This window comes from Genypterus blacodes, unplaced genomic scaffold, assembly GCF_046128005.1.
Source record: "Genypterus blacodes isolate CSIRO-AG114 ecotype Tasmania unplaced genomic scaffold, CSIRO-AGI_Gbla_v1 ptg000040l_1, whole genome shotgun sequence".
NCBI classification, from domain to species: Eukaryota; Metazoa; Chordata; class Actinopteri; order Ophidiiformes; family Ophidiidae; genus Genypterus; species Genypterus blacodes.
In genome coordinates this window covers 978329-998345 of record NW_027466853.1, presented here as the reverse complement: position 1 = coordinate 998345, position 20017 = coordinate 978329, and the positions used below count along the sequence as shown (strand labels likewise).

At 42.0% G+C, this 20017-nt stretch overlaps 3 protein-coding genes across 4 annotated transcripts; 2 read left to right on the top strand and 1 right to left on the bottom strand.

Moving 5' to 3' along the window:
• Positions 1-1339: 1339 nt before the first annotated feature.
• On the top strand, positions 1340-3268 carry LOC142999047 (axonemal dynein light intermediate polypeptide 1-like; the record flags this gene model as incomplete). Its single annotated transcript, XM_076148436.1, has 6 exons — positions 1340-1393; positions 1822-1871; positions 2007-2176; positions 2427-2605; positions 2881-3045; positions 3230-3268. Coding segments are annotated over 6 exons (657 nt in total), but the record flags the coding sequence as incomplete, so codon positions are not given.
• Positions 3269-6036: 2768 nt separating this feature from the next.
• rwdd1 (RWD domain containing 1) lies at positions 6037-11155 on the top strand. The gene is made up of 7 exons (XM_076148480.1): positions 6037-6234; positions 6785-6850; positions 7616-7746; positions 8054-8197; positions 8592-8724; positions 8841-8903; positions 10489-11155. The coding sequence occupies exons 1-7, from the start codon at positions 6162-6164 to the stop codon at positions 10599-10601; spliced, it is 723 nt and encodes a 240-aa protein (XP_076004595.1). The 5' UTR covers positions 6037-6161; the 3' UTR covers positions 10602-11155.
• A 3414-nt stretch (positions 11156-14569) lies between these two features.
• LOC142999073 (amine sulfotransferase-like) lies at positions 14570-19161 on the bottom strand. 2 transcript variants are annotated; one of them, XM_076148478.1, is made up of 7 exons: positions 18916-19161; positions 18366-18527; positions 17212-17420; positions 16378-16504; positions 16166-16260; positions 15887-16067; positions 14570-15126 (listed from the first exon to the last, which is right to left on the bottom strand). In XM_076148478.1, exons 2-7 carry the CDS (start codon positions 18520-18522, stop codon positions 15002-15004), a joined length of 894 nt encoding a protein of 297 aa, XP_076004593.1. In that variant the 5' UTR covers positions 18523-18527; positions 18916-19161; the 3' UTR covers positions 14570-15001. The 2 variants fall into 2 exon arrangements, with proteins under 2 accessions (XP_076004593.1, XP_076004594.1); XM_076148479.1 differs by lacking the exon at positions 18916-19161 and having other exon boundaries at positions 18356-18471.
• Positions 19162-20017: the final 856 nt, after the last annotated feature.

Below are 20017 nucleotides of genomic sequence, written 5' to 3'. Positions count from 1 at the left end.
AAGGCATCTTGTACCATTTAGACTGTTATTGCCATTACTTTCATAAAAATTTAAACATTCTTGTTTTTTCTGAATATGTGTATGGTTATGATGCACATTTGCACTTTGTAACCTTGTCCTCCTTATGTACTTATACTGTCATGTACTGTTCCCCCCATTGTATGTACTTCGTACCCCTATTGTGTGTACTTATTGTGTACTTATTATCTACTTGCATTCTTGCACGTTTCTTTATTGCAGTAGTTGGGTGACTTCTGGTTCTTGTTTTTCATGCTGTACTGTAACTGTTGCACGGTAATTTCCCTCGGGATAATAAACTTTCATCTTATCTTATCTTATCTCTTATCTTAATTTCCTCCACTTTGCTTTTACTTCTCATTTGTATGGATTTATTTATTTATATTATTCTGAAGCGAAATTGTACCACATTATCATTTCAGAAAATACAGAAGTCCTATATATATCCTATATAAACCGATCTTGCCTTACCAAGTTCATCATCCGTTATTGCAGGAGATGGAATTAGGGTCACTGACGGCCCATGGACCGAGTGCACCATGATATCGGCTCCCTGTCTTCACTTTGGACTCACGCTCCAGATATTCCCTTCTTCTGTGACTATTTTCTAAAATATACAAAGGACAGAATCCACTCACTGCAACTTAACAATAAGACAAAAACCAAAAAAAGAAAAACAAACAATAATCCCTGTACAATGTAGATTGGGTCATAGTCTGTGCACAAGGGTTTACATGACATCATCACAGCACAAAGTCTGTGCAGGGTCCTGGTACGGAGGGAATGACATCATCATCATGGCATCATGGTAAGTATATCAGTTGGTGGTTGTGTAGTGGAAGCAGAGGGAGTTACCAGATTTAGCTTAAACCCAGAGGTAAGGTCTGTTTGTGATTGCTGCTGGGACACAAGGCAGGGTTTCCTCAACCCTGGCTAGGTCACCTAGCTGAGGGTTAACAGTGTTAGAGGACCTGCAACACCTCCTGACCAGGGTTGGGCAGTATATCCAATATTTACCGTATATTTGCAATAATTTTGCCACAGATGTTAAATTATACAACATTGTGAAAATTGCCATGATGTTTATCAGGCCAGTTAAGTTGAGTAGAGTCAGCGCTCGCTTGCTTCTCAGCTGTTCTCAACTCTTTACTGTGTTGCTCATCATCTCTAGCAACTCTGCATAGCCTTGTGAAATCACAAGATTTAATTCAAGCCCAGGAACCACCTTGCCGTCGTGTTTTATTGTGAGAAAGTAATATAATGTGCAACATATCCATATCTATTGTTACAGGCACACCATTTGAAAGCGAGTCCTCACTAACCTGCCTCAACTGGCCCTGTTCCAGAAGCTCCAAAATCAAAATCAAACCCATCTGTGTGCCAAATGCCAAACTCTGCAGCTGCCGAGACTTTACTGAAGTATGACAAACCAGTTTTGTTGGGTCCCCCGCAAGATTGGAAAACTCAAGCGGTGAGTTTACCAAGTTAGCTTTAGACATCAAGTAAATACAGAAGGCAAACAAAACTGAAACAAAAAAGAATGGGAGGGGGACCCTGAGAGGAAACCAGACAACAAAGAGTTTAACTGAAGCCAGGGAGCCACTTTGCCATCCAATTATAATCATATATGTTCAAGAGCATAAATTTCATCTGTTCTCTTCTTAATACATGGCAGTGTCCTTGTAACATTGTGCAACCCATTCCTATCTATTGTTACAGGCGCTCCAATTAAGAGGGAGTTCTCAGGCTTCCACATCTGGCCATGGTACAGCAAGTCAAAAACAAAAAATAACCCAATCTGAGGCCATCAGGCAGCAAACTGAGGAGATTCTTAATGCCATTCTTCCACCCAGGTAGCCCTTTAGACTGTTATTATCATTAATGTCATTAACTTTCTTGAATTTCCTGCACATCTCATTTACATCATTACATTTATTTATTATTATTACCTCTCGCTTACCAAGTTCAACATTGGCTATTTATTGCAGAGAATGGTATGATGGCAGCCAGCTGTGGGTTCAGCAGGTGTCTAATTCACCTTGTACCCGGCCAGATGTGGTGCACCTGGAAAAACAACTCAAGCACAAACTGCAGCTCATGCAGGCCAGACAAACAGGCATCTGCCCTGTACGCAGGGACCTCTACCCCCAGTGCTTTGGTGAGGAAGAGGGCAAATGAGAGCTGAGGTCACCAAGACGCAATGGTGCATTGAATAGCAGCACATTTCATCACTCATCATTTGTGAAACTATGCGTTGGCTTATATGTGGGATCCATAAATATATAAAGGTTATACAATAGATTATGTTTTGGAATCTGGTTAGATTTTCCTTTTTATCACACATTCAGTATGATGGCACATGTCCAAGGCTCAATTGTCCAACCCAACTGTTTCACTCTGAATTGTAGATGAGCTGATCAGACAGGTGACCATCAACTGTGCTGAGAGAGGCCTGCTGCTCTCACGGGTCAGAGAGGAAATTCAAATGACGATTGGCATCTATCATGCACTGTATGAGAGCAGTGTGGCTTTTGGTATGAGGACAGCAATGCAAGCTGAGAGGACCAAGGGTGACGTGGAAAAGAGAGTGAGGATTATTTGATTTGATCTATATTCAGGGACACCAGAACAATACCATACAGCTCATAGACACATATATTTAGCAAGAATTCATTTGGAGTTGTTGTAAATTTGCTGGACATGAAGGTCTTAGAAATCTTAGACTAGTCTATTTCAGTAGAGTGTCCAGCAGTGCACTCTTCTTAGTACAGAGTTATGTTAAAATGTTTGATTCTGATCCCAGTTCAGCTCCAGTATGTGGAATGAACTGGCAAATGTCTCACTTTCTTATTATATGTGTAGATTTTTGCTCTGCAGGAGGACAAGCAAGAATTGATGAAACAAGTGTTTGAGCAGAAAGCAAAGTGTGAGGAAATTGTAAAGAGGAACAATGAAAGGCGACAGGTGGAAGAGGTGAAACACGCAGAGGAGATCCAGTCACTGAACAATACCATCGAGCAGTTCAAGGTGAACTGTTACATCTTTCATAATGACTACTATTGACTTAAATGAGCAAGGTTTTGAAATGCACCATTTATGCACCAGACAACTACAATGTCCCAAATCGGTGGTCATGACGACAGGAATCGAAGTTTAGCAGTATGTCTAGCTGAGTTACTGCTCTAAACAATATATTCCTCTTCCTTTTCAGATTCAGTTGGACGGGATCCTCTCACAACAGGAGGGCTGATGTCTTGTCCAAAAGCTAACTTACCATATCTAAATATAAAGTTCATTTAAAATGCTTGTAAAGGACTTTAATTAAATAAAGATGTCTTTCACTGAGCATTTTTAGAATATTTCTTTTAGCAAGGCATGACAACTTTCACTGTATGTTTCTCATGAACTTCATGTGTCCCACTGTGTGCTTCTGCTGCGCTCTAGTGCCTTGTTCACTTCACTTTGTGGCCTTCTTTAGCAGATAGCGGGGCCTTCCCATTGTTGTTCTTGTTCTTCACATTGTGTGTTTGGTAATAGTGTACAGCAGGTGTGTCAAATCTGTGGCCAAATCTGGCCCGCAGTGTAGTTATATTTGGCCTGCAAGATCATATCAAATGTCTATTAGAGCTGGCCCGCCGGTATATAGCACGAAAACTCTACATACTCAGCGCCGAGTTTACCTGGCGATTTGCCGACTTTGAAGCCCAGAACTGTAGGTTTTTATACCACCAATTTAATAAAAGGAGAGAGAGAAGAAAAAAAATTGATGAGCAGTTATCCTGAAGAAGATCAGGGGCCCTCATTTATAGCTGTTGCGTACACACAAAACCAGGCTTGAAACATCTGCACTGACAGTGTAAATGTGTTTATTTGGTCTCTGTTGCAAATAATTTTCCCAGATGAAGAAGCTGTGACATTCAATGGGGGCGAAGGTGACAGAGAGAAGTTGGACTTAATTTGCCGATATTGATAGAAGGTTCTGTGTGCGTATTTGGACCTTAGGCAGAAGAAAACCTTGGCATGGTGATGATCTTCACTCTGGTGACAGCTGTACAGGAGAAGCTTAACGAAAATCAAAAACATACAAGAAGAAGAAAAGATAGGAGAAGGAGGCAGAGGAAGCTGAGAAGGTGGGAAAAGTGCAGAACTCTGTGTGTTTGGATTTAAACTGATCGACTCTGCAGCATCCTTGGATTGGGGTTAACTTTTGAGGATAAATTAAGTAAAAAGAGATGATGTAAGAAAGTTGTTGTACTGTCAACCAAATCTGTATATGGAGTTTTTCTTTTATATTACTCGTGCTTATAAAAGTTGAATTAATTTATCAATCTGTGGTGTTGACAACAGAAAGATATAATATAAACCATGTCAGAATGTCTGTAGTTTAACACACTTGCTCCTCTCCTTAGTCAATCCATTTATGGTTCAAATGTGTAAATCCTGTGGCTCAAACCATTTCAATTCAAAGGAGCTAATGTATCATTTGGTTTCGTATCTACACATGTACATAGATACAACATTTAATCATCCAAGTTACTCTGTGCTGTTGCCAACAAGGGAGGAAATCTTCCCTTCTAGTCTTACCATTGCAATGCACTTGTACGCTCTACCACTTTGGCTTTTATTCATTGTTGTCACATTCTACTTATGACGCTGAATAATGACCTATTCAGTAACTGTTCCTACAATGCAAGTTCAGTGTTAACATGCTATTTTCATTTAGTATAGTCAAAGTGGTGTGCCTGTTGTAGTGATGCCCAGTATGTTCTTACCTTTACCTACTGGTTGGACGTTTTCAAAAGTAAGGTAGTGAAGGGCAGTGTTGTGTTCGGGCTTGACCTATAGAGGGCGCACAACTATATACTGACCTGTGTCATGTGAGCATCAGAGTACTGTTCTGCTGACATATCATACTCATATATGCATGCAATACTTCACATTTTAAATCCTTATAAAAGCCAACACAATGTGTAGTAGTTACAAATTTGTTTGTCCTAAAATCTTTTTCCTCAGACATGCTGACATTTAGTGAGGGCAGTATGCGATCAAGGATTTGGAAGGAATAGATTTTTTTGTGTATTTTGTGTCTTTTCCTGCCAGAGAAAGAGTCTGCAGACACCCTTGTTCCTGGACCAGATGAGCCGGGCCCAGGGAAGAGCTCTGATACTGACATCCATTTCCAACTCAGTTGCAGTACTGCACTGTAATTGGTGAGACGTGCTGCGTAGATGGAGGTGAAGTGAGGGTGCAGAGCTTTTTACACAGTGAGTTTGATGAGTTTTTCCATCACCATCACCTTTACACTGTTGCCACTTACTCTGTACTTTCTCTGTAATACCATCAAGAGATGATCACTGCAGAGTGTAGGTTTGTGTGTATGGAAGAGTCGATGGAATCAATGTAGTGCTTTTTTGGTAATGTTACAATTCTATGGCTGGCTTACTTGCCAAAATATCCATTAAGTGTTCCTTTATCCATTTTTCCAAATCCTCTCTCACGATCACGTCCTGAAGAGAGACCCCTGCTGGTACACTCTGAAACATCACTGCCAGAAAAGACCTCTGACCCCTGGGTCACACACACACAATCCCCCTCAGGTGGGCTGATGTTGTCATTACACACTTCAATATGACTGGGAAATAGATGTGTGGAAATAAGTTGAGTTTGCTTATTTCCTTAATTGTTATTCGGCAAAATGTTGTCTATTCTACTTGAGGCACACACACGCACACACACACACACACTCACGCAAACAGCATCATACACACGTTCAGAGATCATTGGACCACTGGCTGGATCCTTAAGACCAGCAAACAAAGAACCAATATGTGTGTGAGATTGTTTTATATGTTGAGGTTGTTTAAGTTGTTTAAGGCTTTATCATCTCAGTCCCTTTTCTGCCACTCGTAGATATGTTTTTATTAAAGGAGAAAAATAATGATTACTGCATTTTAGTGTTTTCTATGTTCTTTTCAGACGCATGAACGCGAATCAGCTGCGAGGATTCACCAACTCAGACTAGAAAGTGTGATCGCCGATATCATCGAACGCCTTATGGCCACTGACTCTGGATCTCCGGCGCGTTAAGCATTAGCATTGATGCTTTTTCAGCGGACTTTCAGGCACCCTGCAGCTAGAAGAAAATGACAGACTACGCCGAAGAGCAAAGAAACGAACTAGAAGCCATAGAGGCCATCTATCCAGACTCTTTCACAGGTTACACCGCCGTCCACGTCCTTCGAAAACTTAGCTAGCTAGCTAGCAGGCTAACGTGATGTAGCCTCGAGGACAGTTCCAGCGTCATACACAGGTTTACTCAGCAGACTGGCTGCTCTGGGACTGTAAATGTTAAACGTTTACATTTAATACACCGAGAGAAAGATATTATATTATATTATATCACTACCACACTTGCCACACACATCTTTACAGCCTCGGTCACCGCTCTTTAATTCAGTGTATAAATAATACCACAGTGCATTAAAATAAACTACTTCAAATGTGTGTTATAATAATTTCTCCTCCTGTAAACACACCACCGAGGACCTTATTAAAGTATGTATTATGTAGTACGTCTCTGTTGGCTGACATGTGGCGAATTTACTGAAGTATCCTAACAGAGGAGTTGGTCACAGTCTTCAGTTGTCTACGTTCAATGGAAACCATGACAGCATGGAACCCGCAGCGTTTGAGCTTCAGATCTATTAAATGGCACGTTGTGTGTAACGTGAATGACATTAGATTTAAATGAAACTCTTGTTTACAGTGCTCTCAGATGATCCCACCAGCTTCACCATCACAGTCACGTCAGATGCAGGGGAGGATGACGAAAGTGAGTAGAATTATTTGTGAATCTGCATCAAAATATGTTTGGTTTTTTTGTTAATATTTATACCAGTGCTGATGCTGGTTGTGTTTAATATGGTAGTATTGCCAAGTAGCAAAACAAAGCATGTTTGGTGAGTACTGTAACTCTGCACATCGATGGTGGGTTCCACAGCGTGTGGTAGTTTCCTCATTTCATCCTCACTTGCAACTTTTCCTCACAACCAAATCCTTCCCACTTACAATGCAATGAGAAGGGGGTGACAGTGTTTTAAGGGAAGTGAGCTGTTCTCCTTGTTGTCTCAAGCCGCACCAGTCCAGCTGTCTGTCTCTGATATGAACAGTTCAAGAAGCATCCACACATGAACCACCATGTGACTGTAAAGAGCACAGATCAGGCCAAACCCATCCTTTAATTTGTCCGTGTAATAGGAGTTAATTTACTGTTTTAGGGTTCATTTATCATTCAGATCTACACTGAACGCACATTCATTCATTATAACCAGGTGATGAATCAGAAAATTTCAAATCTATAGAGTGGGAGGAATTTTACACCTGATAGTTTTTTCTTCCTTTGCACGTTTGGTCATATTGGTGTTATGCTGATGCTTCCTCCACCCTCAGACCTGAAGTGTGAGCATGAGTACATCCTTAAAGAAGGCAGAGCAACAATCCAATCAGCTCTACAACACTGCTGACTGTGAATGATAGTCTGACATAGAATGAAAGGACCACTCACAGTTTAATCATCTCCAATTCTGTCTTTCTGCAGCTGTGGAAACAACGTTAAAGTTTACCTATGTAGAGAAATACCCCGACGAGCCTCCGCTATGGGAGATCTACTCCCAGGAGAACCTGGAGGACACAGACGTGGGGGACATCCTGACCTTTCTGCAGCAACAGGTCTGTCTGTCCATCTTCATTTGTTCTCTGCCTAATCAAGTAGAGGAAGAGCATATTCTTATTTGAGTTCATCCTTCAGATTGCATGTTGATGGAGTACATGGAGAGGACAGAAAACCCTTCCGTCCTCCAGTCTTTGGTTGAGGGACACTAAACTAGAAGAAAATCACTTGAAACTCTGTTGCAAATAGTTTTCCCAGATGAAGAAGCTTTGACATCCAAAGGGGGCGAAGGTGACAGAGAGAAGTTGGATGCTGATATTGATAGAAGGTTCATATTGGCTCTGTGTGTGTGTATTTGGACCACAGGCAGAAGAAAACCTTGGCATGGTGATGATCTTCACTCTGGTGACAGCCGTACAGGAGAAGCTCAACGAAATTGTCGACACAATCAAAAACAGACAAGAAGAAGAGAAGATGAGGAGAGAGAAGGAGGCAGAGGAAGCTGAGAAGGTGGGAGAAGTGCAGAACTCTGTGTGTTTGGATTTAAACTGATCGAAAAATTATGACATTTTAAGAATGATTATAATCATGTCATGTCAGGTTAGTGCTTAATGTAGATATTTATTATTTCCTTGACATCTACTATTGCAGGATATGTTGAAACACTGTGAGGTTTGAGAGAATGGGGTTAATTTTTCAGGATAAATTAAGTAAAAAGAGATGATGTAAGAATGATGATGGTTTGTACTGTCAACCAGATCTGTATATGGAGTTTTTCTTTTATAATCCATGCTTATAAAAGTTGAACTAATTTATCAATCTGTGGTGTTGACAACAGAAATATAAGATCAACAATAGAGTAACTGTGCTTGCGTGTCTGTTTTTGTGTGTGTGTGTGTCACAGGTGGCATTCCAGGGCACAGTAGTAACAATTGAAAACTTCCTGACCTGGAAAGCCACGTTTGAGCTGGACATGGCCGACCTGAGGAGGAAGAGACAGAAAGAGGAGGAGCAGGCAGGAAAAACCAAACTCACCGGTGAGCTGCGTCCTGCTGCTGCTGCTGCACAAAGACTCTGAACTGCCACAGCCCAAAAGCTGGAGAGTTCACCATACAAACTTCAAACATTCATACTTCTGTGCCTCTGTCACCAGGGAAACAGCTGTTTGAGACCGACCACAACCTCGACACGTCAGACATCCAGTTCCTGGAAGACGGTAGGAGTGAGTGTGTGAAAGAGAGAGAGTGTGTCTGGTGTCTGGCTTCTTGCGACTCATTGCCTTTAGCTAAATGTAACCTTAATAATGCTTTATCTGTGTAAAAATGTCATTTATGGCTTAAAAAGGGTTCAAACACACTTCCCGGAAGTGCTGGGTCTTTTTTAATCTTGCAAGTTGCATACAAGGTTCTGGTTGACACAGTAGTTGTAAAGTTTGATTGAGCTCATCTGCCTTTCCTTTATGATCTCAACATCCTGGTCAACAATGTGTTTGAGTGTAGGGCTGGGCAATATAGTTTAAAAATGTCAGTCCAAGCAATAACAAGTGCAGCTTATAGGTAATTAGAATATCGTGGAAAAGTGAATTTATTCCAGTAATTCAAATCAAAAAGTGAAACTCTCATAGATTACAGATTCATTACACACAAAGTAAAATATTTCAAGGCTTTAATTCTTTTTAATGTTGATGTTTATAGCTTACAGCTCATGAAAACCCCCAAATTCTGTATCTCAGAAAAAGAAAAAGTTCTATATTGTAGACTCACGACTCAAGTTTAGTTGCCATTTGCACAGAAAAACAAAGTGTTGTTCTGTACGGTGGAATTCCTTGTGACATTGCGGCAACAACAGCATGACGTGTGTGCAAAGTACTCAGCATTCGAGAAAATGGAGTTAAAGTGCAGACCAGACTGAATAACAGTGGATTCAAAATGTAAAGTATTACAAATAAATAAATCATTAAACAGTGGCGTGAGTGCTGGTGAGGGGTAGAGTGCAAAGTAACTGGTTAAGGAGAAAGTGTTTGTGAGTCAGGTAGTCCGTGCCCGGATGCTCCGGTAGGGTCTACCAGATGGCAACAGAGCAAACAGGCCACAGTCTCATGGGGGCTGTGGTCCTTGGTGATTTGGCGTGCTTTCCAAAGGCATCGTGTGTGTGATAGATGCATCGCACGGTGGAGAGGTTGGAGCTCAAAGAGGCGCTCTGCTGTCTTTACCACCTAATTTTAGGCCGGACTGTCTTGTCTTTTTACACAAGAGAATTTGCTGTTTGTAACCACACCCATGTACTGCCACTTAATGACTTACTGCCACTTGACCTTTAGGATGGTTTACTGTTTGACGTGAGGCATCTGTCTGAATATCCTTGGTTGAGTTATAAACGTTTGCTTCATAAAGCGTTCACAAGCCTGTTTACTACAGCACAGTGTTCACTTTCACTGTCCGTTAAACTGCAGCTGTCATCTTTGAACAGGACGTGTGGCCCTCAGCCCCCTGTGGTGTTTCCTGATGAGGATGTTGTTTGACCGACATCCGTTTAGTCTCAGGAGCAAATTTGCAGGCGGTTTTCGGCACAAATAAGTCAAATATAGTCCGTCCATATTAAGGGGAACACACTGAAGTTTGCCACCTGCAACATCACAGAGAAAACACACTGATGTCATTTACTGTATTTTTGTAATTGTACGTTCAAAAATTCCAATTTTTCTGAAATAATACATTTGTAAACTGAAAACCAACTGATGAGCCTTTCCTCCACTCCTCATAATTCTGTATATCATGTTCTAAACATCTTTCCCACTGCAGGTGGAAACAGCGTTGAAGTGGACGAGTCCCTATTTCAGGACATCGATGACCTGGATTTGGACGAGGACGACCCGGACTTTGACCCCTTAGAGATGGGCAGTGATGAGGACTGAACCTAGAGCAGGACTGAACACGGCTGCGGGCTGTGTGGAGAGCACACTCTGGCACACCTTTGACCTAAAGGAAGTCCAAGTCCAGTTTTTTGAATTAAGACTGGGCAGAGGTTAAAGGTGAACCTGCATGAGGCCAGTTTAAAGAGATGTAGACATCCACACAAGTGTTCATCACTACTACCAAACGATTCCTTCAATCAGAACAGAGCTCAACTGAACTCTGGTGATGTGTGGGAGTGTATTCATGTCACCTAATCAATGTCACACTTTCATCCTCCAAAAAAAATATCCAGCTCTGTTTAATGACATTCTATTGCATTTTAGTTATTAAACCATCCTATTTAACGTTTCACACCGCAGTGTCTTATGTTCATGCTTTGGCCCAATTTACTCCTTAACATGCGATGTGTCTGGATACAATAGCCCCAAATTGGAAAATGCACATGATGATGCAAAATGTAAATGGCGTTGCGATCAGATCTGTGTCCCCTGTAGCAATGTGTGTGTGTGTGTGTGTGTGTGTGTTCATGCACTGGGTGGCTGAAGGTGCTACACATCCCTGAGATTAAATCCACCCAAGAGTTGAAAATATAACCACCTGCTCCTGTGCTTATTTTAAATGGGACCTGTGACTTGCTGTAAAGAATGGACCTGCACCTGGAACTGGAGCAGTGACGGCCCACACTAAAGTTATTAATATGTTAAATGGGGATGAAGATTTCTACAGAGGAAGGATGGCCTTTAATCAAGATAGAGGCCCAGCTGAGATCCAATCACACTGCAGCCAGACAAACATTTACTACATGTTACTTCCAGTCTGGTAATGGTCACCTGGATGCTGCGATTGTATTTTAACACATAATGTGAAATGGCCTTCAATGTCTGTTCTTTCAAAGTGTGTGTGCTGTAGCTGTAACCAAGGGGCCTTCAACTGCCAGACAGAGAATTGGAATTATCCCTCCAGAGATCACATTTCCTCTGCTCTGGAGTCCAGTGGCCCCGTGTTTACACCACTCCAGCACACACACGCTTTGTGTGCAGCTGCTCGACCATGGCAGAGGCACTGTTAAGCTGACGCGTCTAGTGGCAGTTTGGAACTCTGTAGTGAGTGATGGAACAGAGAATAGAAGATTTACACACTAAAGGCTTCAGCACTCGCCGGCCCAGCTGTGAGTTTGCATGATCTACTACCGCTTGGTGATGAAGCACTTGTTGCTCCCTCACAGTTGCAGCCTTTACAGTTGACCAGGGCAGATCTTGCAGCCTGCTGGAGGTTATTTTGTATTGTAGGGCTCTGGCATTGCTTCTTCTGTTCCTCAACATACAAAGGAGCAGATACCGGTCCTGCTCCTCAGTTGATGCTCTTCTTTGGCTCTGTCCAGCTCTTCTTGTGAAACGGCCCATCTCCTAGCATGCTCTTAAGACTCGGCAAACCTTGCGACCACACGTATGGATGTGCCATCATGGAGGGGCTGGACCACCTTTGCTACCTGATTGGGCTGCAGGTTCCACCTCATGCTACCAGTAGTGACAAGGACACTAGCAGAACACAAAACTAGAGAAGAAGCAGTTGGGAAGGATAAGGAGAGAACCATTATCTGTGGCCATTCTGGGAGTTGTCTTGCTTTTGCCTCTCCTTTGAATCTGTTGCCACCAAAGCAAATGGACAGATTGAAGTTTAACAGGGATGTATAACTATGTATAACTTGATATTACACTGTGATGAGTAAGTGTTCCCTTTATTTTTTTGAGCCATCTTTATAGTCAGCTGTAGCAAGCCATGAGGTCATTATATCAGAGTGAAAAATAAAAATCATGTATACAGTAGAACTGTATAAATATCCAGGCTAAACACTAACATGTTGCTCCCCTAAACAAATGACTGCACTAATGCAAGAAAGGGAGTTCTCAGGTGGTGGGTGTGTCTGACGGCAGGAGGACCCAGCCACACCTCCATGGAAAGGTCAGTTGCTTTCACACTAACTGCTGATCATTACTCATATATCTCTCCTTTAAGTCATTTCAGTGAAGTTGTGGAGGGAAAACACACACACACACACACACACACACACACACACACACACACACACACACACACACACACACACACACACACACACCCCTTAGATTTAATGAAATTCTGCTGTTGCAAATCGCTATTCAATACACAGTAGAGTGCATTGAGAACAAAACATAAAAAATGATCACTGTTCAAAATTATCATCCCATGAAGGTGTGGTTTCAGAACCATACTCAAAATAAAAGTGGAAAATCACATTGCAGGCTGCTCCAACGTCAGCGAAAATTCCTCCAGACAACTCAAAATGACGCTCAGTAGCGTGTGTGGCCTCCACGTGCCTGTATGACCTCCCTACAGCGCCTGGGCATGCTTCTGATGAGGCGGCGGATGTTCTCCTGAGGGATCGCCTCCCAGACTTGGATTAAAGCATCAGTCAACTCCTGGACAGTCTGTGGTGCAACGTGGCGTTGGTGGATGGAACGAGACATGATGTCCCAGATGTGCTCAATTGGATTCAGGTCTGGGGAACAGGCAGGCCAGTCCATAGCATCAATGCCTTCATCATGGAGGAACTGGTGACACACTAAAGCCACATGAGGCCTGGCATTGTCATGCATTAAAAGGAAACCAGGGCCCACTGCACCAGCATATGGTCTCACAATGGGTCTGAGGATCTCATCGCGGTACCTAATGGCAGTCAGGGAACCTCTGGCTAGCACAGGGAGGGCTGTGCGGCCATTTAAAGAAATGGCTCCCCACACCATTACTGACCCACCACCAAACCGGTCATGCTGGAGGGTGTTGCAGGCAGCATAACGTTCTCCACGGCGTCAACAGACTCTGTCACGTCTGTCATATGTGCTCAGTGTGAACCTGCTCTCATCTGTAAAGAGCACAGGGCGCCACTGGCGAATCTGCCGATATTGGTGTTCTCTGGCAAATGCCGATCGCCGTGCACCGTGTCGTGCTGTAAGAACGGGCCCCACTAGTGGACGTCGGGCCCTCATACCACCCTCGTGGAGTCTGTTCCTGACAGTTTGAGCGGAAACATGCACATCAGTGGCCCGCTGGAGGTCATTTTGCAGGGCTCTGGCAGTGCTCCTCCTGTTCCTTCTTGCACAGAGAAGGAGGTAGCGGTCCTGCTGCTGGCTTGTTGCCCTCCTACGGCCCCCTCCACGTCTCCTGGTGTACTGGCCTGTCTCCTGGTATCTCCTCCATGCTCTGGACACTGTGCTGACAGACACAGCAAACCTTCTTGCCACAGCTCGCATTGATGTGCCATCGTGGATGAGCTGCACAACCTGGGCAACTTCTGTTGGTTGTAGACACCGCCTCATGCTACCTCCAGGGCTGAGAACACTTACCAAATTCAAAAGTGACCAAGACAATAGCCAGAAATGACGAGAACAGAGTAATGGTTTGTGGTCACCACCTGCTGAACCACTCCATTATAGGGGTAGTCTTGCTAATTGCCTCTCATTTCCACCTGTTGTCTGTTTCATTCGCACAACAACAGGTGAAATTGATTCACATTTAGTGTTGCTTCCTAACTGGACTGGTTGATTTCACACAAGTGTGATACACTTGGAGTTACATTGTGTTGTTTAAGTGTTCCCTTTATTTTTTTGAGCAGTGTAGATACAGGTGTATGTGTAGAGTATACAGCAGTCATGGATTGTGGAGTTCACTGCCCTGTTAAAAGTTTTACAACTATGTTGTAAAAGTTCAACATTCACTCACACTGGTACTTGAAAAACAAAGACTATAACCACTCACACTCATTTACAAACCACCTGAACCATTGCCTGCAGTTCTAAACCACTTTTGTCAAAACACCACAAGCAATTTCCTACATGTTGCACAAAATGTTATGGGTAAAACCTCTTGTGTTCACATGGAACATGCTGCCATGGAGACGTGGCACAATTGTTCAAAAAGCAATCAAAGCTTTACTGTTTTGTGCATAGAAAACATTACAGAAATATATATAAAAAATATTTTACAAGAGATATGCTTTCAGGAAATGCAAGTAAACAATTGAGAAAAACATTTATCATATATCATGTCATATTCCATCATTGTAAGAATATACATGATGTGTTCAGATTATGAGAAAGGTCCGGCAGGTGAGGAAAAGCATATGGAGTGTGACAAGTGTGTCATCAATCCTATAATCCAAGTGTGTTATTCTGTTGATTTATGTGTAATTGTGGTGTTTACCTGAATATAGCAATGAATTACCTCAATCAACATCAGTTGTTTAGACATCAACATGTAAAGACACTGGTATTGCCCTTTAAGAGGAGGACAGACATACTTCTTGTGGCACAAAGTGGCGATGAAGGAGTAATTGAGTTTCTGCTCCAACACAGACCACTGATCAGGCCACAGCACTGCTGTCCCAGGTGAAAGACAGAGGAAAGTCCTTCATCTCCCTGTGGAAGATCATGTCAAACCTCTCACACTGAGACAGGGTGAAATAGTTCTTCCAGTCACCGATGGTGCCTAATGGTCATGAGAGATGAAAGGAAATCAGATTTCATGATCGGTTCTGGATATGAAATGCATTCCTGCAATTACATGTACAAAATGCAGTGTCGAGAAAGTTGAGACTTTAAAACGCAAAGCAGTGATTTTAAACTTCTCTTCTACTCAATAGAAAACAGTAACACATTACATAAAGGTTGTTGTTAACCAATATGTTGCATCACCTTTCCTTTTTACAACACTGCAATCATTTGGGAATGACAACACTAATGGTTGAAGTTTTGGAAGTAGACATTTTAGCCATTATTGTGCGCACTGTCCAATCTCCTAGTGAAGAACAGGAAGAGTTGGGTGTCGTCAATATAGGAATGATAAGAGAAGCCATTTGAGCGGATGCGTGGTTGTACCTCCTCTCTTAAAATGCAGAGTGCTAAAGCAGAGAATTTAGGTTTCCTTTGCTGAGGTAACATGTCCACTTATCTCTGACCAGAGAGAGAGCAAAGTGTGTTTTTCTTTGTGTGTGTATTTGTTTCTTTCTGGCTTCATATCATGTTGGATTTGCCCCTGAATCCACATTTGCACCTACATTTAATGGGTTATTCCCTGGTTCGGGCCCATCCCTTCTACCAAGTATCATTAAAATTCTTTCAGGACAGTTTGAGTGTTCCTGCTACCAAATCAACAGATGCAAGTGAAAACATAACCTTTACGGTGAAGCTAATGAGCCGTAGGAATAATGTCCTGCTGTAAAAGAAGGAGTAAGTCCAAACACTGGTACCTTTTCTCATGAATGTGCCCTGGTTGTGGTTGAGCAGGTCACTGGACACCTGCTCATAGCTGGCCTGAGGGATCTTCTTCATGTTGTTGAAAGTGCTGTGCTTCACCACACTGGCTAGCTGTTCATCAGTCAGCTCCTTGCCTAAGAACAAGGAGACCTTCTCTACTGCTGACTTCAAGTCCTGAAAAATCACCAAAACACAAAGTCAAGAGATTTTCAAAGACACCATATTGTGAAACAGCTATGAGATCCACAGGTTGAAATGAATGAAGCGCCTACTTTAATCATTTCTTCATAAGTGATGAACAGGATGTTCATGTCATTCTTGTGAGAGTACCAAGTCTTAATGTGTTCAAACCAGCTGCCCCCATACACTGCAATAAATAATGCAGAATGACATCACCACACAACAGACTGCATTCATCAGCTCCATCGCTATGCAGACATTACACTTGCAAATTTGAGCCATTGAATGGACTCTCCTCTCTTACCATCTCCTCTCAGGAATTTCTCAAAGAAGTCATCAAAATCCTTGGGTGTTTCCAGCATGTTTGCAACTTTGTGGAAGTGGTAGTAAGACACAAGAGCATCTTTGGGGTTTCTGGCCACATAAATCACCTCCAAGGAAAAAAGTAAACATATTAGCACAACACTGACCTGCACACCACCTAATAACATTTATTTGCATACTATACTTGAGTTTAGAATTGAAAAATCAAGGGCTGAAGCCAATTTCAGTCCGATTATTGTATGTGTACACCAATAATATGTACACCAGTTTTAAGGGCATTGTTGTAAAAACTAAAAATGAGACACTTCAAGAATACAATATTAGGAAATGTTACATTTATCTCAAAATATTTTGCTTTTTTTTCACTCAAAATTTTACAACTTGATTATAATTATGTCTCCTTTTTTCACATGTTTACAAAAAACATAATATTTACTCGGATTTCCTCAATCGGATTATAGTCAACAACATGTTTTACATAATATGTTTGATTCGTTTTTGAGGTGAAGTGCCTCCATATGGTAATTTTTCTTTCGTACTTCCTGAACCGTAAGTGACGAGCAGTTTTTGAGACATTGACAATGTTGAGATAATAACAAGCATGAGCTTTCCTCTAATGTCAGCCTCAGGAAGGACATCAGTCAACATTTTACAAACAATATATCATCCAGCAGATTACACAAGAATGTGTTGAATACTTTTGTGTTGAATACGTCTAAGATCAATAACACGACTTATTGTACCATAACATGAGTGGGACATGATAATGCAGCTAAATTAAGCAGCTTTAAGGTCAAGCATACACACAACTGACCTTGCCCTTTTTCTGACTGAGAGCAAAGGGCATGAACTGATGGAGCAGATGGGTGACCCGCAGCCTGGGAGAGGGAGCCGTGATGTATTTCACTCTGTGGTCTTGGACCTCAATCCAGGGGAGAAGTTCGGCATTTGAATTGTGTTTGAAGACTGTCAAATCGCCCTTTACCTCTAGGAGCAATAGGATCTGCTGCATCCAGATCGTACCTGTTGAACAGAGCATACAGCACCCACCTCATTTCCATCTCCTACACTACTTACAGAGGCAGCAATTAGGTCAATCTTCTGTATTACTACACCTCTCCTTTGTTCGGATTTTCTTTGAGCGTTTCCCAATTTTCACAATAGTCACTTGTCTAGCCAATCATCTGATACTTTCTGCTGTGCTGTAATCTATTTGCAAGACACAAAAGAATGGGACGTTCCTCTTTACTGGGAGTTGTACTGGCCCAACCTGCGTGTGTGTGTGTGTGTGTGTGTGTGTGTGTGTGTGTGTGTGTGTGTGTGTGTGTGTGTGTGTGTGTGTGTTAGAAAAAAGGCTGTTAAGGCATTATGAAAGAATCTTGTTCTCTGAGCAGATGCATTGAGGTCTGACGGCAGTGTTGACTTGTGCTTATGTTTTCAGATTTGCATCTTGAAATCGAGGACGTTATGTGCTGAAAGGATCCCATGAAACCGGAATTGGTTCCGGCTGTTGGTTTTACTGTGAACATTAATTCTCTTGCTGGCTCTTTAAGTCATTTTATTTTTTTATACTTATTTTAAATAAAGTCTTTGTTCTCTGTATGTGCTGTCCACTCATTCATGACTGGTTACTGTGTGAAAGGCTTATCTACATACATGTGGCTGTTAGGAAATCAGCTTAAAACTTACACACATGCACACATCGTAAACAAGAATATTTTGTACCACACAAAGCAATGTTCTAATTTGCAGCTCTTTGGTTTTAGAAACCCTGTAAATGTGTTTTCCTCCCCCGGAGCCAGAGGTCAGGATATTTAAATTGTGCCATGTAGACTGATTTTTTTTTTTTACTGGTAGAATTCTATATTGTGTATATAGAAAAAAGACTTTATTCTTTTTTCTATATACACAAGTATACTCTATAGGGGGGGGCAAGGTTTTCAGGAATTCACTCTTACTTCTTCCCACCTGATTTTGGATATGTGACCACAAACACATCTGTGTCTCTGATCTCCAAGTTGCAGATCTGATCCACCTCATCTGGATCATGAATCCCTCTGATTAAGTTGAAGCCTTTGTGTAGCACCAGTTCAAAGGTTTCAGCCTTCACTTCACTGGAGTCCATGGTAACTAAAGTGCATAAGGCGACAAATGCCTCATATCAATCCCAGTATTTAGTCCACATCTGTAATCGTCTTTGTTTTGCCAATTACATACAGTAAACAGTGGTGTAGCATTATGTAATGCATTATAGTAATGCATTTAACCCGTCGGATAAGCAATTGTTATATTAAAGTTCTTATCTTATTATACAATCAAGTGTCCAGTGTCTGGAGACAAAGTGAAGGAATCGGCCACTATCTATCTAACGATCAGCTGATATTATATTTATCCAGTGTCATTTAATTTCAAAACCAGATCATTTTTGAACGATAACGAACATATACGTATAACGTTTTACAAGTCAAGCTGCGTTATGTCGCCGATCAGAAGCCGAAGCCAGAAGTGTGCGCCGTACCTGATCTGCTCTTCTCCCGTCCCGGCCTGAATCACTCCCTGCTTTCCTCACTTCTGACAACAGGAAATCTGCTGTGAAATCTGATCACAGCTGACGGTTTTACAGAAGGGGTGGAGGACCCACCTACATCCTTACGTGGACACCAAACTGTGCGCCTTTACGCACAGCGGAGAGAGAACACAGTGTTCACCGCAGCACCTCAACGCAGCGAGTTCACTAGTGACTGAGGGGCGAGTAAGAGGAGGAGATGGACCCTGACTGACTGCGGCTAGATTTAGTAGTGGCTCTATAGGATTCCATGTTTCAATTGGTTCCGTGGTTATTACACTTAGACCCACCTAATATGAATACTCTTAGCAGGTGTGGTATTTGTATCTGATTTGGATCAAACCTGGCTAGGTTAGCATGAGGGAAAAGTATGGAACACATTATAGCAGTGATTGTCAACCACTGTGACACACTAGCGTGCCGTGAGAGATCGTCAGATGTGCCGTGGGAAATTGTTCAGCTTCACTTAATTAGTCCCAAAAAATATTATTCAGTTATTGCAAATAATCGCCGGATCGGTCCGCAGCGCGCAAAACCCCCCAAAGATTTTAGGGAAAGCAAAATTCTGCTTTGGATGACTTCTTTACCAGTTGAGTGATGCAGAAAATCAAAATGTATGATGTAGTATTTGTGTGTAACAGTAAAATTTCAGCCATGCCACAATTATTCAACCCCTATATTATATATATTGTTGTTTTTAAAGCTTTCTATGGCCTAAAGTGGAGTTGAAACATAATTAAGCCTTTGTGAACTCTATCATGATCCTTCATTTGCTTCAGCTGTGATGCATATGTAAAGCCCACCCATGAAGGTATTCAAGGTGAGTTGCAATCATGGGAAAGACAAACGAGCTTCCACAAAAGCTGAGAGAGGAGATTATTTCATCACACCTGAAAGACCTTGGGTATAAGAACATTTTCAAAACATTTGACATTCCAAGAGACACCATTGGGAGCAAGATGAGGAAGTTTCAAACTTATGGAACTGCTGCAAACCGGCATGGCCGTGGAAGAAAGCCCAACATTTAAACTCCACCAACCTAGACCCCTGAGGT